The 23,344-nt window shown below is 54.8% G+C and overlaps 1 protein-coding gene across 1 annotated transcript in view; it reads right to left on the bottom strand.

The window, feature by feature from the left end:
* Positions 1-22,584, bottom strand: part of COL18A1 (collagen type XVIII alpha 1 chain) — a 136,922-nt gene extending 114,338 nt beyond the window's left edge. The window contains exons 1-2 of the mRNA XM_064279574.1: positions 22,494-22,584; positions 22,318-22,406 (exon numbers count right to left, since the gene is read on the bottom strand). Coding sequence (XP_064135644.1) covers positions 22,318-22,406; positions 22,494-22,504 — 100 coding nt within the window. The 5' untranslated portion in view covers positions 22,505-22,584. The remainder of the gene's footprint in view (positions 1-22,317; positions 22,407-22,493) is intronic.
* Between the last annotated feature and the right edge of the window lie 760 nt (positions 22,585-23,344).

Here is a 23,344-nt window from a genome sequence, read left to right as displayed (position 1 = left end):
TCTGGGGTCCCACAGCCAATACATGCAGGATGGGGCTCACAGGTGTGTCTACTTGCAGCCATGGCCTCACACCTGCTCCAGATGTGGGATCTCTACCCACCCCAGCAGTAGGTCCTGAGCACTGTCATCCTCAGGTAGCACCCCGGGATGGTCTCACCCGAAACGTCCTGTTATACAGAAGGTGCTCAGTCAACGTGGATTTGCCCTAAAGGGTGACCTGCCAGCCTCAACCTGCACTCAATCAGACAATCCCTGCAGAGGGGAGTTGGCCTGCAGGTCCACGCAGGGGGTCCCTCAGCCCGTGCCCCTTCCCCAATCACTCGGCACCAATGCCAGGCTACAATCTAGAGGCTCCTTCCCCTGGGGCTGCAACAGGGCCAGCCTCCCCATCTCAGGACCCACCTGCTTCTGCCAAGCTTCCCCACCTCCACCCAGCTTCCGCCTCAGATGCCAGATCAAAATACCCACCTGGAGCGGCCCCGGCTGGGAGCAGAGCATGCTGGCCACTGCCTGCAGGGACGAGGTTGCAGAACCCTGGCCCCCACAGTGGTCCCACCCTGGCCAGCAGTGGCTAAATCCATCTTAGACCCTCTGAGTAGGCTAGGGGGCCCAGAGAGAACAGCCTCCCCCAATGGTATCTCCTGGTGTCTCAGCAATACCTCCTGGTTGGAAATGAGTTATCCTTCCAAAAATAGTGGGGGGGCTCCAGCCAGCCTGACCCATGAATGTTTAGCCTGAGTCTTAGACAACTAATTCAGCATTAACTCGGCGACTTAACACCCTGAGCTCCATGAGTTCTGCAATCACCCAGGCACAGCAGGGGGAAAGGGGAAGCTGAACACTGGCCGGCCTGTCCTCAAGGACTCCAGGACTCAAGAGGCCAGACCAAGCTTCATGAAGGAAGTCAGATATACCTCTCCCCCCCGAAGGTGAAACACGGTGCTAAGCGGGTGGCCCAGGCACGTCTCTGGACTTGGCTTCTCCAAGTGTTATTCTCTCTGCAAGAGAAACTTCATGGGGCAGCACACCTCACACACCTTTTTCTCTTCAAATAAAAGGGGAAATGAGAGAAGGTCTTGAAAGGCACCCCAACAGAGCAAATGTAATTAATAAAAAGCTCAAGGAGCTGGATGAACAACCCCAATGGAAGGGATCATTTTAAATTCTCCTGCATTCAATGACATAGCTTCCAAACTCAATTCACAAGGCATAAGGAAAAGGAAAAAGTAGCAATTGTAAGCTGGTTATGAGTGAGCACACTTGAAAGCCACTTAAATTTTCTAGAAACCACTTGCCAGGCTTGGGGGAGGGCCTCCTGCAGAACAGCCGTCTCCACCCGGGGGAGAAGAACAACCCTGGTTCTCCCTCTGGCCCAAGTGCCCTACACCAGGGTGACCTGAACTCTACAGGTCATTTCTCATGTAGGACAATGCGGGCACACTCATGCAGGAGGCTCATCCTCCGTCTGTGAATTTGCGGTGATTTGCTAGGAGGCTGGAAGCTACGCCACTGGTACTTCAAATACCAGGATGGTTACCCATGGCAGACAGGTTTCAGTGGAGCTTCCAGACTAAGACAGACTAGGAAGAAAGACCTGGAGATCTACTTCTAAAAATTACCAAATGAGAACCCTATAGATCACAACTGAACACTGTCCAATATAGAGCTAGAAGACAAGCCCCCTAGATTGGAAGGCACTCAGAATACACAACAGCCGCAACAACGGATTTGAGCACACCAGAGATCACGAAGATGGTGCAGGGCCAGGCAATGTTTCATTGTTACACATGGGGTCGCCATGAATCGAAACCAACTCGACGGCAATTAACAACAATGGTGCATGGGGGAGGGAGTTAGATGGAAAGCCACAGCCTGACTCATCCCCTTTCCTTCTACCCTTTCATTGACTGAGGCCAGGAGAGCCAGGGGCATTTCTTGGCCCTGAGATGGCATTACCCCCAAGACTGTCACAGCCACTCTAGTCTTTTCTTTGGGGTTTACTGATGACCAATGCCCACCGTGGCCCCCTGTGAGACAAGTCAGGGGCAGAGGGGCATAGCCAGGTGAGCTGTGCCCAGGTAATAAAGGAAAAGGCACTCGGCTTCCTGCTTCCAACATTTCCTTTCTACAAGGCAATTGTTGTGCCCTTGAGGGTAGTGTAACCTTCCGTACGACGTGAAAACTGCCTGAGTACAGGTGCGTGCCCTCTATAACTGTCAGGGGAGGGGGTGCCTGTGCACTGCAGATACTGTCCTCCAAATCCTAGGGACCTGTCCAGCAATGCCTGGTCCCTCCCTTAAAGCTGGGCTTCCCGAGCTCAAGGGGGCCAGCATGTAGCACTAGCATTCAGAAGTCCATCCATCCGTCCACCCACCCCCTCAGAAAGGGCTTATTGAGCACCAGCTGGTGCCAGCACAATATAGGCACCAGGTCAGTTCCTGCCTAGGAGGTGAGGCATCTCAGGGGTAGAGGGGTGGCGGGCTGGCAGGCTCTGCACAAGCACCATGGTGAGGAAAGGAGCCACCAGGGGCTGGCACCCTCAGGTGGGGCAGATGAGAGTGGGGAGGGCTCCCGGCCAAGAAGCAGCACGTGGAGGTCCAGGTGGGAAAGGTTGGGACCCCTTCAAACATCGTAGATGGTCTATGGAGAGGTGGCCATACATTGGCTCCCTCAGTGCCCTGGCCTTGGCCTCCCCAGGGAGAGACATCAGAGAGCAGGTGAAGGTGGGCTACGAGGGGCCAGCAGGCTCTTCCTCCCAGCAAGGTCAGATCAGTGACCATTTGAGGGGTCCCCATCTGGGCTCCCAAGAGGGCCCTGGGCCCTGGGACCTAGCCAAAAACAGGGTTTTCAGGGACGGCAGGGGAGGCCCTGGGGGGAGCTGAAGAGAGGGTCTGCCACACTCACCCAGGGAGAGGGGCTGTGGTACAGGCTGACAGGTAACAGGAGTCAACTGAGGGGGAGGGGAGGCCTGAGGCTGAGAGGACGTGAGGCTCTCATCCATCTCTGAGCCAATTCCAGGGCTCAGGTTGTACCAAGTCAGAACCTCAGTGTGAACCTGTGTGTGAGCATGTGTGACTGTGTGAGTGAGTGTGAGTATGTGTGAAAGAGTATGAGTGCATGTGTCTGAGTGAGTAAATGACTGTGTAAGTTTGTGAACATGGGTAAGAATGACAGTGTGTGAGTGTGAGAGTCTGTGTGTGTGTGTGTTGGGGTGGGCGTGGGGCAGGGACCCTCACCAACTATGAGAGCAAGAGCCCGTGGCGGGGAGCAAGCCCTTACATAGCTAATAGTCACAACTGCTTAGATGTGTTGAAGGCATTGTCACCCGTGAGGAGGACCAGGGCGGCTCTTCCAAAGCCCATAAAGGACATTTACGTGGGTACATTTTGTGGTCTTCCATTCCCATAAACACAGGTTCTCACACCTCTGGGTGCCAGAAAGATCTTATCGGCCCTCCTAGCTCGGCCATCAAAGGAGGACTGGGACACACATGCACTGACCTTAACATGATATGGCTTCGTCCATGGCAACTGCACAGCAAAGACGCAGCCTCCCTGCCTCCCCCCCCCCCCCCGCCCACCCGCTTCCAGTCTCTGGGTAAAATCGGAGAAGGGGATCAGAGAATTGACCAATTTAAGAAATGGATGATGAAAAGAATCAAGACACACGTTTTCTAATAAAATTGATAGTATAATAAACTACATAGAAGAGAATCCAGGCTTTCATTTTGAGCTGTTTTCAAATTTGCTAATTGTGAATTATTCTCTCCTTAACAGGTAGGAGGCTTTGGGACGTGGCAGACCGAGGGTGATGGGCTCGAGCCCGACAGTCAGGAAGGGAGGCCACCAACTGCATGGGGAGGAGGCGGAGCAGAGATGAGCGTGCTCAACCAGCATTCTGGCACCTCCCAGCTTCCCCAGGCTGGGTCAGGACCCCAAGAGACCATGGAAGCCACGTGTGGAGAGAGTGGTGCCACGAGGTGGACAGAGCCTGGATTCCCAGGTCATGGGATGCAGGAGGGTCCCGGCCACACTGCGTGTCCAACTACGCATGAGCAAGTACTAAGCATAAGCCCTGCTACGCTACCAACACGTCCAGGCTCATTTGTTATTGCAGCTTTGCTGTCCTAACGCAGACCTTCCTCCGCCCACTTCTTTCCTCTCCTTTCCAACACAACTAATTCCCGAGACGCAGTCGCTCATCCCTGCCAACCATACACGTGGCTCAGCAGTTCTGCTCTCACATCCAGCTGTGGTTATTACATCCTTGGACTCACTGCGCAGAGCTCGAAATGGGGAGACATGCTGCTTCAGTAAGCTCCTCCATCAGTGCCCATAAACTTCAGCAGTGGGTCCTCGGCAGGGAGCACTAAGTGAACAGTGCGTGATGGAAAAATCAGAACCTGCAGCTCAAGGGCAAAGGAGCACCTACGCAGAGGGCTGAAGTGTCAACAACGTCATTCAATGTGGCTCAACAATCAACACCCATGGAAGCAGCGGTCAAGAAATCAAACAACATATTGTGTTGGCCAAATCTGCTGCAAAAGACCTCTTTAAAGTGTTAAAAAGCAAAGGATGTTCTTTGATGACTATGGTTGCTGTGCCTAGCCATGGTCTTTTCAATCACCTCATATGCATGTGAAAGGTAGACAATGAAAAAGGAAGACCAGGGAAAAATTAATGCATTCAAATGGTGGCGCTGTCCCTGCCAGAAAAGGGAACGAATCAGTCTTAGAAAGAATAACACCAGGATGCTCACTAGAAGCGAGGATGGGAAGAATTCGGCTTATTTGCTTTGGATGTGTCACCAGGAAAGGCCAATCAGGGGGTCAGAGGAAATGAAGGAAGCCCTCAGTGAGATCCCCCAGGAAAAGGATTGGCAGAATAGCCTCAACAACGGACTCAAACAAACCCACGATAGTGAAGATGGCGCAGGACCAGGCAACATTTCATTCTGTTGTACATGGGGTCACCATGAGTGGGAGCCTACTTGATGGCAACTAACAACGACAACGTGTAGCAGGCAAAGTCCAGTCTCAACAGGAGCTATCCGCCCATTTATCTGTCTGTCCTCAAGGAGCCTAGGGAGGGCAGAGCAGACACAGCCAGACACCAACTGTCCTAACACAGTGTAGGTAGGAACCAGCGTGGACTCCATCGGTGACCCATGGAGACCCAACGGAGCTTAGGAAGGTCAGACTCTTCCAGCTGAGGGAAGGAGGAGTGGATAAGAAGCCATCATCAGCCATGCCTACAGATCCTTTCAGGTAAAAGCCCAGCATCTGGTGCTGGGATAGATGGACCCGAGCCAGGGAGAAGCCAGGCAGGGGCTCCCCACAGCACTGCCTCCCCGCTCCCATCCACAGCCCTAGGTACCAGGGTGCCCGAGCCTTCTGCATTCAGGGAGTCCTGCCCTGCTCTCTGGTTCTCCCTCCTGGCCCGAGGACATTGGGTTTCTCCAGGATCTGCTCTTCCCGGCTCCACCACTGGCCCCAGAGAGTCCCAAACAGCAAGGTTAGGGCAGCACTCTCGCTTAAGCCTCATGGAGGCCATCCCCCAACCCCAACCAAAAAAAAAAAAACCAAACCCACTGCCATCGAGTCAATTCCGACTCATAGCGACCCTATAGGACAAAGTAGAACTGCCCCACAGAGTTTCCAAGGAGCGCCTGGTGGATTCGAACTGCTGACCTCTTGGTTAGCAGTCATAGCACTTAACCACTACGCCACCAGGGTTTTCACCCAACCCAAGTAAGCACTAATTCCTTTGCCAGGATACAGCCAAGGAGGAGATTCAGCTGGGCTGGGCTCCTGTCTAGACAGCACAGCCTTGCCTGGGTTCTGACACAACTGGGCCAAACGTTACCAGCTAATGGCACAGATGAGGGGAAACTGTTCGTGGTGCCTCGTGGGGACATTCCTGCGGCCAAAGGCCCGTTAAGTACCTGTCCCTGGAGGATGGTGTGTGAGATTGTGCTGCCAGGGCCGCCAGTCGGGGTCGCCTGGGCTGAGGACAAAGGGGCTTTCATCCAAGGGACGTCCATCTCCAATTAGTGACGAGAGAGGTCCGGACCGCTGCCTCCTGTGGCCCTGGACACACGGCCAGGCTTTCATTAACTCTGTGTGAGCCCCTGATCTGCCAGGCTGGCGGCGTAGGATAGGGCTGGGCCAGGGAAGCAGATGCTGCCCAGCTCTGCAACAGATCCCACGGGGTGAGGGCCACCAGGTGTGGGGTGCCCACGAAACAGAGTCACAGTGCCAAGGCCAAGTCCTCCAGATGTGACCATGGCTGCACCTCGCACCACTGAGGCCTGAGAAACTGGCCAGGGCCAGGCTTGTCCCTAAGATGCTCAGGCAGGGGATGGCAGGGGACACCAGCGAGCATCACTGTGCACAATGTGGGCCCAGAATATGAAGCGCCTCCACCAGGCATGCAGGGAAAGCACAGGCTGGCCTTATGCACGCCTGTCCCACCACAGAGGGGTACCTCTTGGACCCCAAACCTGTCACGAGAGCATGGCCTGGTATGGATTGTGCTATTTTATGCCCAGTGTCCAGAGCTCATTTTAAATGCTTCTTTGCACTCACAGAAGATCAAAACAACTTTCGGCTTTACAGTCAGACCTCCCTGGCTCCACCCACCAGGCTGTGTAGCAGAAGTGAACTTGGAGTGCAGATCAAATTACCCTCATTGTAAACTAGGGAGAGGGGGAGGTCCTAAGAACTTTCCCAGGGGTGACCTCTGGGAGGGCAGCTGTGGGGAGAGGGGGAGGGGCAGTTTTACATTTTATTCCATGTAGCTCTGTATCTTTGGGTTTTCAAATACCAACTATGCATTCATGTTTGACTAGATGATTCGAAAAATGAAATTATTTGGAAAACTATGAAAATTTTATAATATGACAAGATGGTCCCCAACCCCTTTTCTGATGAGGAGCCCCAGTGAGGGCTCTGGGGAGTATCCCTGCCCCAGGCCCTCTGTAGCAGCCTTTTTGGAAGGAGAGCTTAGGGTATAGCTGAGATAAAGAAATATGTATAAGTGTCCTCAGGCTGCTGTGACAAGTTACCACAAGCCAGGGGTGCAAAACCACAGACATTTAGTCTCGCACAGCTCTGGATTCCAGCAGTTCGAGTCAAGGTGTGGGCAGGGCCGTGCTCCCTCCAAAGGTCCTAGAGGAGGATCCCTTCACACCTCTTCTAGCTCCCGGTGCCCCCAGTTGTTCTTGGCTTGTGGCCGCAACACTCCAATCTCTGCGGTCACACGGTGTGACCCTAACGCTCCCCAGCATGTTTTCTCCTTTTTCAAAATGGGAGACTGAAAGCTTGACATAACTAATGCCCTGATGGAACTATAAGCTTTTCTCCTTCTTCTGCCTGCCTCCTCCTTTGCATACCTTTGTTAATGACTTTGTTTTGACCTAATTCTAATGACTTTGTTCTTTGTTTTAATCGGATGCAAATAACTTTGTTTTGTTCAGTCTGACCACCTGGGACTTACATGCCCCCTTCCACAGGAAAATTAGAGCCCAGGTGTCTGATAAGTATATCTTTAGCTTGATAAGGAGATGTCCAGCCTGTATCTCTTTAGTCTGATAAAGAGCCTTTTGTCACTATCTTGTAATGAATAACTCCTCAGGCCAGGCCATTTGCAGACTACAAAGATACTTCTAACCCTTGTAAAAATTCTATATAAACTCTAATGTAAAATTCCTCTTGGAGACTCCACAGAGATAGTCTGTGTTTCTGTCGGGTTTCCGGTGATGTACACATCTCCTGAATAAACTGTCTCTCTCTTTCTGACTTGGAGTACGTTTCATTGCCTTGACTGCTCCAGGGCACGGACCCTAATCAGGTAACAACGGCCTTCTCCTTTTTTCCCTGTCTCTGCTCTCACGGCTCTTGTGTGGGCTTGGGGCCCATAGAGATAATTCAGGAGGATCTCATCTCCAGACCCTTAATTTAATCACATCTGTGAAGTCCCTTTTGCCGTATAAGATCCTACTCACAGGTCCCAGGGACTAGGACGAGGACATGACAGCACAGGCGAGAACCTGACAGACTGAAGAGGCATTTCCCACCTGCTGGAGGCTTGGATTAGGGCAGGGGAGGCAAAGGAGGCCAGCTACCCCTCAGGAACCCACAGGGGGGTGGCCCATGTTTGGGAGTAGGGGGCCTGGGAGAGCAGAACCAGCAGTGAGTGGGTCAAGTGTCCCTCAGAAGGCACCCCCCCACCCCGATTCCAGTGCAGGCAACTCAGGCATGAAACCACCCAGGCTTCCCGAGAGGTCTGAGGGCCAGGGGCCAGGACACAGCCCCAAACTGACACTTGAGAAACTATGAGCAACCAGGGTGGCCACAGACCCTATTGTGACAGTTTTCTCGTCACCCCAGCTGTGATGACAGCCAGTACCCTTCTCTGGGAGCAACAGGCAAATGCCATCGCCTGTCAGTGCTGACGGGAGAGCAGTGCGGAACATTCCAGAACACCCAGCACAATGAGGCAGCATGTCACCATCTCAGTTGTGGGATCCCGCTGGATTCAGACACCTGCACTCTCTGGGTCATGGGATCACAGTGCCAGCACCCCTCCCCTACCCCAACAGCCTGTCTTCACTGAGATGGGGGTGGTTATGGGCCAAAGTGCAGATAAATCACCTGGTTTATGCTCTGCTCAAGGGAAAAGGGTGACCCAATGCCAGCTGCTGCATGGAAAATGGCTGGAGGCTGCTGGCATGGATCAGGGTGTGGGGAGATACAGGGGCCTAGGGCAGTGGTTGGCACAGGGAAGCCAGTAGTGAGGCCCTGGTGGGACCCCAAGGCTACAGAGGCAAGGTGGGGGAAGAATGAGCAGGGACGTCCCCAGCCATGCCATGGCAGGGACACACATGTGGCCGCAGGCATCTGCCCTGGGGCTTGAGCCCCCAGGGCTAAACATCCAGGCAGCTTGAGGGCCAGGACCTGTGGTGATGGAGGAGTCAGGTGCTGGGCAGTGGGGCCCATGGGGACAGAGCTTTAGATTACGGGTGGTCAGACAGAGTAGCTGGCTGTAGATGTTGCACCTGCTGAGGGGCTCTGTCCCTGGGCCATGGGGGTGCAGGGCACAAGCCACAAAGGGGAATGGGAATCGAGGGGTTTTATATACACCCGACAGGGGGCAAGGGCCACAGGTGAGACCTGGGCTGGGGTCTCCCTCCGGACTGCAGCTCCAGTTGCCAGAGTATCCCAGAAACTACTCCCCAAAAGCGAGGGGAGGGTAGGCTGAGGGAAATGCTTCAAGGCAGACACCAGATAAACACGATTTTGTTTATTTATATTTACATGAGCTGGAGGTCCTTCTCCTTGAAAGGAAGATTCTATCCCGGCTTCATGTAAGAAAGAGAAGGGCGGGCCCAGCTGGCCTACTCCTTCCTTTACAGGAAGCCCTCTGTTCTGAAGCGTTTTCTGAGGGTCCCTGCCTGGGGGGGGAGTTGACGGGGCCTCTTTTGCTCCCCAGCTGGACTGCACTCCTGTGTGGCCCACTAGCCAGGGTTCAGAGGCAGGGAGGACCACTCCCCACTGTGCACCAGGGGAGATGCCCCTCCCACCCTACCTGCCCCACCGCCCAGGTAAGGCTCTTCCACCCACCTGTGGGGCTTGAGCAGCTGCCAGCAGAGAGAGGACACTGATCCCAGACTTGCAGATTAAAAGAGAAAACAGACCGAGAGACGAATACCAGCAGCTCCATGATGTGCCACTATTTTATAAGAATCGGGGGCTGGGGGGGTGGGGAGAGGCGTTATTCTAAAAGTCCAAGGTCTGAAAGGAGGCACCTCCCAGCCCCAGGTGCATGGATGGGCGACATTCCCCAAACTCCCCTGCACCCAAGGCTCAGGCCTCTCCCTTCTATAAGAGACCAAGCCGCACTCAGGACCAAATGAGGGCCCCCAGACTCCTGGGAAGGGGGCCTGGCCATCAGCTCGGGGTCCTGTGGGGAGAGGGCCTGAGTGGAGACCTGCTCAGCTGCTCTAGGGGCTTGTTGGGGGGGCGGGGGGTCCTGCCACTAGGCCCAGCCCACAGGTTCTTCCCTCATTGTTGAGGGGCCTGGTGAGGGCCAATGGCAGGGAAATTTAAAAGCCCAGGAGAAGTCAGAATGGAATGCTTCCAAGCTCCGGTGACAACATGCTTGGTGACAGGCATATCAGCTGAAATATAAGGAGGCAGCTGTGCCTCCCTAATTAGGAAAACAGTCCCTGTCCAATGGAGCAAAGGAGAAGCACAGGCGGGAGGCCCTCTTGTCTAGGGAATCTTCTCAGATCCCCGACTCCCCATTTCCCAGACTCCCCACTTCCTAAACCGAGTGGTTGTTTCTAAACTCAAGACTCAAACCAAAAAAACCAAACCCAGTGCCGTTGAGTCGATTCCTACTCATAGCGACCCGATAGGACGGAATAGAACAGCCCCATAGAGTTCCCAAGGGTTTCCCAAGAGGAAAACAGGCTAGAAAAACTGACTGGGGTCTTACAGGCTTGTTGGAATTTAGTGGCACTTTTGAAAGGAGATTCCCCAAAACACACAATCTCTGAACAGTGACCAGGCATAAAAAACAGAAAATTCTCATCACTCAAAAAAGTCTTTTATTAAAGCACATTAGAAAAAGGAACCATTACCATCGAATCAATTCCAACTCATAGCTACCCTACAGGACAGAGTCAAACTGCCCCACATCATTTCCAAGGAGCGGCTGGTAGATTTGAACTGCCAACCTTTTGGTTAGCAGCAGAGCTCTTAATTTCTTAGCCACCAGGGCACCAAAGAAAAAAGCACATTAAGAAACTGAAATTGTTCCCCTAAAAAAGAGAAAGGTGACAGTCCCCTAAAAAAGAGAACGGTATCCCTCGTATGTCAGTTTGTCACGCTGGTGGCTTGTATATTGCTACAATGCTGGAAACTACGCCACCAGTGTGACAAATACCAGCAGCGTCACCCCTGGTGGATGGGTTTCAGTGGAGTTTGAAGACTAAGACTAGGAAGAAAGGCCTGGTGATCCACGTCCAAAAATCGGCCAATGAGAAGCCCATGGACCACAGCAGAATGCCGTCCAACACAGTGCTGGGAGATGCGCTCCCTGAGGCACTCAGAATACACACAGCAGCGCGCTGGGCTTGGGCATATCAGTGATCGCGAAGATGGCGCAGGACTGGGCGGTGCTCTGTCTTGTTGCACGTGGGGTCGCCAGGAGCCAGAGCTGACTCAGGGGCAACTAACAACGACCAATTAGATACTTCCCAATATTTACACACTTCGTACACCAGAGAACATCCACAAATTTCAGTGGTTACAAGCACTAGCTCTCACACCGACGCCAGAAGCCATCGCAAAGGACAAGCCTTTCTTTCACGGTCTCTTTCAGTCCTCGCAGTTACTAATTCTACCCCTTTCAGTTACCTAATTATATGCTGTGTTCATTTCTTTCCTACGGCAACTGCAAGAAGGTACCACAAATTTAGTGGCTTAAAACAACACAAATTTATTCTCTCACAGTTTTGGAAACGCCTCAGATCAAGGTGTTGACAGGGTTGGTTCCTTCTGGAAGCTCTAGAGGAGAATCCACTGGTCTTCTGGCCTTTTCCAGGGTCTAGAGGCTGCCACACTCCTTGGCTCCTGGCCTTCCTCCATCTTGGCAGCCAGGAGGCAAGCACCTTCCAGTCTCTCTCTCTGCTTCTGTCTTCGTTTCCTTCTCTGACACTGCCTCTCCGGCCTCCTTATAAGGATCCTTGAGATCACACTGGGCCCACCTGGATAACCCACGACAAACCCCTGTCTCAAAGTCCTTCAAGTAATTCTATCTGCGAAGTCCTTTTTGCCATATACGGTCACATATTCACAGGTTCCAGGGGTTAGGACATGAGCATCTTATGGGGGTCGGGGGGGGGACACTATTTGGCCTACCACACATGCCATTGGGAGTTGAAATATACGTGAGGGATTTTTATCTCGTTTTTTAAACACAGGGATGTAGGAGTCTAAAACGCTAGCCTGACCTCTGAGCCCTCAGAGGGTGGCTGGGATGTGTGTCAGTGGGTATGCTTCCCAAGGGGCCTGTACACAGTAGGGGTTGAAACCAGCAAGGAGGTGGCTCGGGTTTGAAACGTTAGGTTGTCCTTACAATAACAGGAAAGGCTGCCTGGGGAGGGGAGGTTTTTCTTTCCAGTCCCGAACTCCAGTGGCATTCTTAATTACATTGTAATATGAATTTATGAGTGACAACCTGAGCGGGCCAAGTTCTGACTGGCCTGTGTCTTCTGGGGGCACCCAGGAAACAGGGAGGACATCAGGGACCCAGGGCAAGACTTGCCCCCACAGCATCACCGAGGAGCCGGGGCCGAGATGCGGGGACCCCAGGAGCCACCAGAGGCACGGACACACACGAGGCAGGGAGACCAGGGTTGCCGTGACGAGAGGTGAGAGAAGACTGACAGCCGGGAACGTGAGGCCGAACGGGGCCGGAGTCCTGGGGTGCTTTGGGCTCAAGAAGGGCTTTCTTCCCCTCAGGGCCGAGGGCCTGGAGGGGCCAAGAGCCCAGGGTGTGGAGCGTCAGCGTCTGATGTGAGCATCCCTAGGAGGCAGAGGCACCGGCTGCCCAGATAGCTCTGGGCCTGTTAGCTGAAATGGCGTTTAGAAGCAGCAGGCCTCCCCCAGCCCCACTGATAGCCTCTTCACCCTCCATTCCCAGGAGAACTGCCTTTAAAGCCCCATAGGTCACCTGTACAGGGGAGGCTTCTGATGATGAGCCTGTGGCCCCTCAGGGGCAGTGTCTGCACTGCTGCAGGGCACCGTCTTCCATAGCACTCAGGACAGAGGGGCTGGTGAGGGAGCCTGGATTGGGGCCCGGTGAGGGGTCCAGCATGCTAGCAGGGAAAGGTTAAATAAAGCAGCTGTCCTTCTCTCTGGCTGGAAGGCTGAAGTGAATGAGAAAAAAGGAAGCCAAGAGCCTTCCTTTGAATTTCTCTTCAGACGGAGTCACACAGGTAAGACTAAGGCTTACAAAAAGATGAGGCCGCAAATCCAGGAATGTGTGTATTCACAAGAGAGCTCACTTGTCCGCAGAGAACACAGCCCCAACTTTTCCAGGAGTCTCCAGACAGACTCATGGAATCTTCTTGTTGGCTGCCATGGAGCTGACCCAGGGACGTGGGACTTGCCAGCCTCTACATCTGCATGAGCCATTTCCTTGATATAAATCTCTCTGTATATGTATTTACACACTTTACTGGTTTTGTTTCTCTAGAGAATCCAGCCTAAGACACCAGGGGAAGGCAGGGCCACCTCAGATGACCCCTTACTTCCCAGGCCTCCCCTGCATCAGGTCTAGGAGTGCGCTGAGTCCTCAGCATCTCTGCCAGCTGGCCTGCTGAGGCTCCTGGATCGTACCCACTACACTCACGCCCCTGTCACCAATAGCATGAGGCATAGGCGGAACCCATCTCACCCAAACGTCAAAGCAGTGTCCCCATGAGTCAGGGATTCCTCACCAAGTCAAGTTACCTGATTCCCTAGATGGAAACACATAAGAGCAGTCATGGAAACTTCTGAATCCAGATCCCTGCAGAGCTGTGGCCACTTGAGTGGCTGAATCGAGCCCCTTCCTGTTCCCAGGGCATGAGCAGCTCACTCTGTTTGGCACCAAGACGCGGGTTAAACCACTGGCAGGCCAAGCCCTGAGGCCCGGGCAGGCTCTCCCCATCCCTTCTTACGTATCAGTTCAGGTCATCCCCAAACAGAAAGATGTCTCATGTCTTCCCTGTGAACAGCCTGTGCTAGCAGGTCCTTTACAGACAGAGGAGGCCCAGGTGTGGGAACTTAGTGCCATCCTAAAGAATCAAGGTGAGGGGCTGAACCGGGTGTCATTTTGAATTCATTCAATTGAATGGAACAAAAAAGGTAAAAATGAGGACTTCAGAAAAACAACAACAAAAAGGCACATGGTATCTACAGAGCTTGAATTCAGGTTCTGCCACTATAACCCATCACTAAGCTCCTTGTCACACAACCCCTGTCCCAACCTCTTGCCAGCCCATCTCCAGACCTTTGGCCCTGGTCTGGTGTCCTTTCCAAGGGAACACTCTATAGAAGTCAATCTTTATCCACTGGCCAGCAAACCTCACATAGTCTCCTGGTCTTTCAGAAACCAAGTGGTGGCCAAGGGCCCCATCAGTTAACCCAGCCCAGCACTGGTACCCCTGCCCTGTCCTACCTTATCATAAGACCTCACCCCCATGGTGGGAAGAACCCAGAGGACAGCCAGAGGCTGTGACACCATCTGCTGGAATGAAATTCAGAGGGACATATGGCTTTGCCAGCAGGCTCTCTTTTCTGCATCCCTCACTGAAGACAGGCAGGCCGGCCAGGCTCAGGCTTGTTTGCGTTAGAGGAGCTGGGGAGGGAAACCAGATTCCTGCAGACATGGCAGGGAACACAGATGCTTTGCCCTGCAGCCTCTTATTTCAACGTGACTCAGCGCATCTGTGATCAAAAGCTCCTTCTGACAGTTCTGCAGCAGCCACAGCCCACCAGTCTGAAAGTTGTCCCCACTGGTCAGCCGGTGCCACTCCTCATCCACCTGCTAGCAGGGCTAGGAACAAAACAGGCAAAGCTCCCTGCCCGCAAGGAATTTCTCATCTTCTAGATGTAATATAATGTACAGTGCTAAGATACAATACATGGCATAAAGATACAGTGTATATGATATGAAGATATACTGTATGATGTAAAAATAAATCATACAGTGAAGACACCTTGTATGATGTAAAGATCCAAGTATGGTGTGAAAGTACAACACAAGTTGTAAAGATACAATGTATAGTGTGAAGGTAAAAACGCTTGGTATAAGAATATAGTGTATGATGAGAAGATACAATGTATGGTATAAAGATACAATGTATGGTATGAAGATACAGTGTATGTTGTAAAGATACACTGTATGGTGTGAAGATACAACATATGGCATAAAGATACAATGTATGATGCAGAGACACGTTGTATAAAGATGATACAATGTATGGTGTGGAGATACAGCGTATGTTGTAAAAACACACTGCATGTGAAGCGCCATATGCTCCTCACAACAGCCCAGGAGATTGGAGATATTCCTACCCCAGGTAAGGAGAGGGAATTGGAGGCAGGTGACAGCCACCAGCTGTAGAGCAGCGTCTACATTCAGGGACTGGATGCAGAGGGCAAAGCCTGCCTCTCGCACTCTGCTGCCTTGGGAAGGTCCAGTCCTGTGCTGCCCACCCTGGTGCTGGCTTCTTCCAAGACTGGTGGGAAAGGAGGGCTCAGTGGCCTGATCACTCCAAGGTAGGAGCCCAAAGGCAAAGGACTAGCCCCAGACCTCAAACTATCAGGGCCAAGAGGGCTATGGGGTACAGAAAAGCCAAGTGACCTGCCCAGGTGGGCAGGGCCATGGGCCTGCCCAGCTCACACTCTCCCCCAACTGTCTCTATTCTCTTTCTGAGCTGCTGTGTTTCAGAATACATCAAATTTAATCATCTTGTAAGCAAGCCAAGCAGATATCTCCTAAAATTTTACCTCTCCCCAACACCGACTGCTTCAAGTTTGAGGAAATGTGACATCCCCCTTCTGCCTGACTGATGCTGGAGCATCTTATGTTTGTGCCTAGGCAGGTTTATCATCCAGGAAAGAGGCATCCTTACAGAGCACTTTATCTTGTTCTCTGACAGGTAACAGAGAGCCAGGTACCCAGTGCAGGTGGCCCCTTCTCAACCAGGGCCGAAGTCGGCTGCAGACTCGCATGTGCCCTAGGGTGTGGGTGAGGCCATGTGGACAGCAGCCTCCCTACCTGACCTGAGTGCTGGGTGGGCAGTCAACCCCCAGTCACAGAGGCTGCAACCCCCGCAGATGCGTCCCTCCCCAGCAGCCCTCAGAGAGAGGAAGAAGCTCGCTGCAGGTAGGCTCATAAGAGCTGGGGTTTGCCTCTGCTGTTACCCACCAGCTGCGAGGCCCCTCAGCCTCTGCGGGCCCTAGTCCTTGTCTGGAGAGTGTGAGGGTGGGGCTAGACAGTCCCCAATGTGTACTCCACCACCAGGCCCTCTGAGGGGCCCATCATGCCCCAAGCCTGGGCAGCATGGTCAGCCCAACGGAGCACCCTCCGGGGATGTGGGCGAGGACAGCACCTTCTTAAGGAGAGGCAGCCCTGGACAGCCAGCCAAGCAGCGGGGGCATTGTGGAGGTTCCTCCCTCCAAGCTACATTCGGAGCTGCAGCCCCCCAGCCCAAGCCCTGCAATCTGTCCTTGAACTGCTTCTCTAGGCAGTGCCATCACCCACACCAGGGACAAAGAGGCCAGACGCCCCACACAGGACCCCTCAGCTCCCCCGCTGGCCCAGAGGATCAAGCCTTTCCAACAATCTGATAAAGAGAGAAACTAGGCACTTTGGCCAAGAGAAAGTGAGTGTGTGTGTACGTGTGCACATTTATGTGTGTGCCTTGTGCACATGTGTCTGCACTGGATATCCATGTGTCTGTGTGTGCTCATGTGCACATGCATAATATTGTGTATGTGTACGCACGTGGATGCGCACGTGTTCATGTGTTCGTGTGTGCCTGTGTCCAGTTTATGTGTGTATATACACTTAGGTGCATGCATGTGTTTACATGTGTATCCATTTATGCATGTGCTGTGCATCTATGTTTACATGTGTGCATGTATGTTTATGTGTGTGAGTGTTTGTGTTTATGTGTGTACATGTGTGCACATGTGCTTATGTGTGCATTTACATATGGGCATATACATTTACATGCATGCAAGTGCATTCATGTGTGTGCACATGTGTGTATCTATTTTTTAAAGTGAAACAGTGGTGGTGAGGCAGGGCTCTCCTCACCTTGCTCCTGGTGCCCACGGGCTCCCGCCTCTCCAGCATCTTCCATCTGTACTCTGAAGGCATATTAGTTACACTCCTTCTAGGATTTCCCTGCCCAGGACTTTCCCCCTCTACTCTTTCTTTTAAAGGAAAGCAGGCAAGCCCTGAAAAACAAGTTTTGCTGAAATCCAAAACTATCTTACGAGGCCCCTGCACTTGAACCCTGAAGACTCCTAGTGGGTAAGCATGAGCAGTAGCTTGTGCTTAGAAAGAGTAGCATCTTCTAGGAGAGATCTTTCCCACCAGCTTAGAGTCTAATGTTACTTAAATGGCCTGAATACCCCACAGACACCCACAGACACTTGGGGCCTAGGGGGTCTTGGCTACATCTAATCAAATCCAGCCCCTGCAGGCCCACTGAGGGACCATGAGCCCCCTTTGGTGGTAAGAGGCAGCGGCTTGGCCTCAAGCTGTGGGCAGCCAAGAGCCCTGAGACCCCTGGAGTTTTGCATGGATGCTGGACAGACAGCAAAGCCTGGTGGAAAAGCGGCAGGATACACGCTGAGTCCTCCTGGGGTGGGTGGGGCAGAGCCTGGTGTGCAGACAAGACAAGGTTTCCAGCCTTGCCAAGGGCAGTGCCCACCAGACCCGGTCCTTCCCCTCAGCCACGACATTCACATGCTGACTCACAGACCCTTCTACAGGTCTACTGACAATTAGAACAGGGGAACGTATAAACTTCCACGAGGAGAGGAGGAACTCAGGGTGATACTTTGCATTCCACATGGCTGGGGAACAGCGGGTCCTGAGCCCCATGGTGGTGCCATGTCACTGACTCAGAAGACAGCTCAGCCGCCATAGGCGGGGTTTGCAGCCTTCCCGCCGTCGACCAGCTGGCTGAGCAAAGTCTTCTGCTGGGTCCTCACAATCCTCAAGGATGACATGACATCAAAACAAGAGTGTTCCTGCACGTCAGTTATGCCACCAGTTTACTTTCTTTTCCTCGAGATAAAGATTGAAGGGAAGCATCAGTGGGGCAGCGGTTAAGCACTCGGCTGCTAACTGAAAGGTCAGTAGTTTGAACCCAGCAGCCACTCCATGGGAGAAAGATGTGGCAGTCTGCTTCTGTAACGATTACAGCCTTGGAAACCCTCTGTCCTATAGTGTCACTATGAGTTGGAATCAACTATACAGCAACAGGTAAATCACTGTCCAAGAGAGGACACAAAATCCAAGGCAAAAATGAAGGACAGCATAGGGACCAGGCCAAACCCAAGTGCGGTTGAGTGTATCTGGGAGGGTTTTCAGGGGAGCTTGCACACAGAGGGCAATAGAGGCCCACATCACTCCTGCTTTCTCGCCCCAGGTGGAGTGAGTCCACCTAGAGAGAAAAAGGCCACCTCACATGCCCAAATGCCTTAATGGCATTAGGCACACCCACAGGCCTTGAATGTGAGTCCCAGTCCCAAGCTCCCCATGAAGCCAGGGAGGATTGTGATCCCAACTTTACAGATGGAAGGCCTGAAGCTAGCACACTTGACAAGCCAGACAGAACACTGGGCCTTGCGGAAGGAGAAGGTGGCCTTCCATGGCCCATGAGCTGGTCTCCGTGTGGCCCTGTGAGGGATGCTGTGAACTTGTTATGGCCTCCTGCCCACAGTGCACAGAAGGGCATGCTGGCCTGCGAGGTCACCTAACTCATATTCATACTTTGGCAAATAGGATAGAGAGGTTCCAAGCTGTCTCTGCTCACAGGGAAGGCTCAACCTCAAGGGCTCCTTGTGCAGGGTTAGCAGGAGAATTCCTGGGGTCCTGGGCTGGGCAGGCACCACCGGGACTCACCTGCTGGGAGCACCAAGAATCATGAGGTCCCTTGCCAGCTTCTGCTGCCCTGGGCACGGAGCACAAAGCAAGTGGAAGAAGACAAGCCTGAGTTCCAATCCTGGCTGGCTCCACCACCCAGTCACCCCCACGCTCCAGAAACCCACAGAGACACGGCATGGTGTGCACCGTGTGGCTGCTGGCCACAACAGCATGGGGCCTGTCCTCACATTTATTGGGGAGCCTGGTGCACAGGGTAGTGGTGCTGTCCTGAGGGTCCTGTGCATTTTGGCCCTGGTACGGACAATAGCAGTACACGCTGCTAGGAAGCGCCTTTTTGTAACCAATCCATGGGCAGATCTCACAGTCACCTGTGCAATGGCCAAGGAAACCAGTCACCTGGGCGAGGCCAAAAGATGGAGGAGGCCACTGGAGTGACTCTAGCCCCAGGTCTCAGGTGAGTTCAGCCACACCAGCCAGTGAGGCCGGTGCAGGCCCAGGGTGAAACTGTCCCACCTGCCGACACCGCTTTTGCCTGCAGACACACCTCTTCATCAAGAGTGCAGTTTGTTCAGCTGTGGCTCCAAGCTTCTGCTTATGGGTAAATGCATACAGCCACTCAAAGCATCAAACTCCCATGGACCAGTCCCTAAAACAACTTTTTAAAAGTTTTTTTAGGCCAGTGAAGTATAAAGCCCTGGGTGATGCAAATGCAAACAGTTAAGCGCTTGGCTGCTAACCAAAAGGTTGGGGGTTCTAGTCCACCCACAGGTACCTGGGAAGAAAGGCCTGGCAATGTACTTCCAAGAAAGCAGCCATTGAAAACCCTGTGGAGCACAGTTCTACTCTGACACACATGGGGTCATCATGAGTAGGGGTCGACTCCACCGAGACTGGGGTGGTGCTGATGCAGTGTAGACATGAAAAGTGCATGGTTTCTAGTCAGAAAAAAACGCGCAAGACAGCAAAACGGGCCTCATACCTTTGATTCCCAAGAGTAATTTTTCAAAGTTTCTAGAACAAATCGCTGCCTTTGACAAGCCACCGCTAAGTCCAGAGTTCACACACACCAGCTCCTCTCCTCCTATTTCAACGGGACTTGGAGGGGCAGGGGAATGAGTGGCTCCCACAGCAGGCACTCAGGGCTGGGGTTCACCCTGGGAGAGGGCTAGGAGCCAGAGCCTGTCCCTGCCCCACACCAGTGTGGGGGTGGGGTGGGGTGGCAGTCGGATGAGGGCTGGGGGGGGTGGGGTGGGATGGGGGTGGGATGAGGGCTGGGTGGGGGTGGGGTAGGGTGGGGGTGGGATGAGGGCTGGGTGGGGGTGGGGTGGGGTGGGGTGGGGGTGGGATGAGGGCTGGGTGGGGGTGGGCAGTGCACACAAGCCTCCCTTCCCCGCCCCCAGCAGAGCCAGCTTCCTGCTTCTATCTCCTGCCACCGGGAAGCAGCCACATTCCACTGCAGACCCCTGGGAAGGGGCCTTCCTGTCCCAGAGGGCAAACTCGAAGCAGCAGCTGCTGGAGCTGCTGGGACGAGATAAAGGACTGGCACAAGGCTTTGTGAGCAGTAACGCTCCCCGCCAAGTCGTTATTAACTTTAACTCCCCTCTGCTTAGTTCTCAAGCTCTCTCCTACCAAAGCTCACAGACATTACAGTGTTGATGGTTAGTTTTCTACTCTAAGAAAGCATCGGCCTTTAATGCCTCTATCTTGCTAGCGAAGTTCCTTCAGCTGGGGCTGGGCAGGACAGTGTCTCTACTCTTCTCCATTCTGTGATTATCAACGAGGCGCCACATTCACAAATCCCTGCACTAGCAGCAAAGGCCAAAGCGGGGCCTGCGGGCACGTCACCACGGTAGAGGCCCCAGTGGTCAGAAAGCAGCACCACGTGACCACGTGACCACAGGGCCTGAGGACAAGCATCTCCCTAAAGGAATCTCTTGGGTTGCATTGTCTCACCCTCCACAGATAACACAAATAGGCAGGGACAGATTACCCAATTAGCAAGGTATGCATGAGCTTAATTGTGCTTACTTACTAACCTGTAATGTACAATTTCACCTGTTTTTTGCAACATCGAAGACGTGGTGAAAACCACGTGAAATTGTGCGTTGATTAGTTAAGTGTGCACAGTTATGCCCCTGTGTATCCTGTTTACTGTAAACCGATGCATACTGTGTTTACTGGTTAATCTGGCCAGCAAACAGGTGAGGGATTACCCGCTGCTTCAGGAACAGAGGTATTTGTCAGCAGATTTGTTTGTGAGGTGGTTACTTTTTTAAAAGTCTATGCTGATATTTAACCTGGCAGCTGAGCTCTGAAACAATGAAACAAGTTATTATTATTTCTCTCTAGGGTTGACTCCCCCCCCTTTATCTTCCCACCACCAGGTATGGTAAGTAGGTGTGTCCCCCCAACCCCCAGGAGAGGGCCACCTTCCGTGGTCCTCTGGGATACAAGGACCTCATCTGGAGTCTATTTTTACCTGGGATCACTGGCCAGGTCTCTTTGGTGGAGAGGCTCCCCACAGGGTCTGGCACCCACCCTCCCAGGGGTCACCTCCTCCTCGCGGGGCCTTTGTTGGGCTTGCTGGGAAGGAAGAAGACCCGCCGCCGCGTGGTTGGGAAAGGGGTTCACAGAAGCTCATGCCAAAGAAAGTTTAAAAGGGAGCCCTGGGCAGCGCCCCATTCAAAGCGTCCCTGCTCTCCAACTTGGCGATCCACGCCAGAAGAGCGGCTGGTCCCGCGACAGCGGAGTCCTGAGCATTGTTCTCCAGAAGGGCCGCTTGTCGCTTGTCGATCGGCGGCGTAAGCCTGGCAGCCGCACAAAGGCTGACCAGACTGGCGACGAGGGAGCCGGGCCCTGGGAAACATGCAGCTTTGGCCTCCCAGGTTGGACACTCACCGCCTTACTGGGAGACTTGCACGACCCGGTCGGGGTCACTCCGGGGACCCGCTGGGACTGCGGCGTTGGGTGCTGGGCGGAACGCTCAGGCAGGGAGCTGGGGACGAACACGGGGCAAGCGACGGCGACACAGGCCCGCGCGCGGGTGGGCAGCTGATGCCTCGCGTGGAGCAGACCCCACTACGACTACGACCACACAGCCCTGAGACCTCGCTGTCCATGGGCGGAGCGCACCAACCTCCCCGCAGGTCGCTGAAGTTATCACGCCAGGGCTCTGCGACACGGGACGACCTCGCATCCCCCCGCTCCACCCGTCTCAGCCCGCACTTGGCCCCCAGCGGCGCGCGGTAGTGGCGCGAGTCCCCCGATCCCCGCAGAACCCCCGCCGAAGAATGAATGGGGCTGCAGGGCGCGACGGCTGGGCTAGGGGCACGCGGCGGCCTGCTGTGTCCTCCCAGCCCGGCGCTGCCCGCGGCCGCCCCCGCCTGCCTCCTGCCCAGTTCCCGCACCCTCCCAGCCGCAGCCCGCGGCCACCTGCGCGCGCGTGGGCAGCTCGTGGTCGCCAGGTTCTGGGGGTCGCCGTTGCCTCCAGGGACCCAAGCCCGAGGGTGGGCGCGGTGGGGGGGCCCCCACTGGGGACGGACGAGGACCTGCACAAAGGGCAGCGAGAGCGCGGAGGGGACTCGAACGCCGGTGACCTTGCGCGTCCCTATCAGACGCGGACCCGGAATTTTACCTGGCTCCGCCGAGGCCGCGCGCGCTCCGAGCAGCAGGAGCAGGGGGGTCAGCACGTCCAGGAGCCGCCGCTGCCGCGGCCGGGGCCACCTGCGAGCGAGAGGCCATAGGTCAGGGTGTCGCACGAACGCCCGCCACCTCGCCCGCCCTCCTGCCCGGGGCCCCGCGCGGCCGCACCTCGGCGCCATGCTCCGCGGGTCGGACCGTCTGCGCCGCGGGATGCTAGCCTTGCGCCGCGGTGCGCCCGCTCGGCCCGCCGAGCTCCGGGCAGCAGCCGCCGGGGGCGGACAGAGGCGGGCAGGGGCGGGGCGGGGGCGGGGCGACGAGCGGGGGCGCCGGGCTGACCGGGACGGGGGGCGGGGCGATGGGCGAGTGACCCGGCTGAGCCGGCGACGGGCTCGGGGCGCAGGGACCCGGCCGCACGCGGGGCCCAGCGGTGGGCGGGGCGGTGAGCCGGCGGGCAGAGGCCGACCCCGCGGGGGTCCGGGCGCTAGCAGGGCGGGGCGGATCTGGCGAACCCCTGGGGCGCACCTGGCACCAAGTAACCAGCCTGTCCAGGCGGGGGCGGGCCGCTCCCCCGGGTCCTAGCGATCCCGGGTTGCAGCCCCGGGTGTTCTCAGCTCGCGTGCCCGGCGGCGCCCGGGTTCCGGGACAGGGCTGTCTGAGGCGGCTGGGAAGGTCGAAGTCCGAGCGAAGTCTGGGACACGCAGCGGGTGAAGCTTACTCCGGGAAGTGTCAGCCGCGCCCTCCAGGGGTACGCCCCCAGGCCAAGAGTCTGGTGGGGTCAGTGAGAAAGCAGGTGATTTGAACAGAGAGATTTACGGCCAGGGGACTGCAGTCGGAGGGGGAAGTGGGAAAGTGGCGCCGGCGGCCCACCCAGCCTTGCCCCCTTGCTGGATTCCGGGGCCCAAGGGTGTCTCTCTCAGGCCCCACTGCCCATGTCGCACCCCCAGCCACACTCACCAACCCCCTCCTGCGACCCCACCTGGCAGGTGGGCCCTGAGCCCTGCGAAGCCTCGGGTGGCCAC

Source organism: Loxodonta africana, chromosome 2 (assembly GCF_030014295.1).
Source record: "Loxodonta africana isolate mLoxAfr1 chromosome 2, mLoxAfr1.hap2, whole genome shotgun sequence".
Classification (NCBI taxonomy): domain Eukaryota; kingdom Metazoa; phylum Chordata; class Mammalia; order Proboscidea; family Elephantidae; genus Loxodonta; species Loxodonta africana.
The sequence above is the reverse complement of the archived record's forward strand: the minus strand, read 5'-3'. Positions and strand labels throughout refer to the sequence as shown.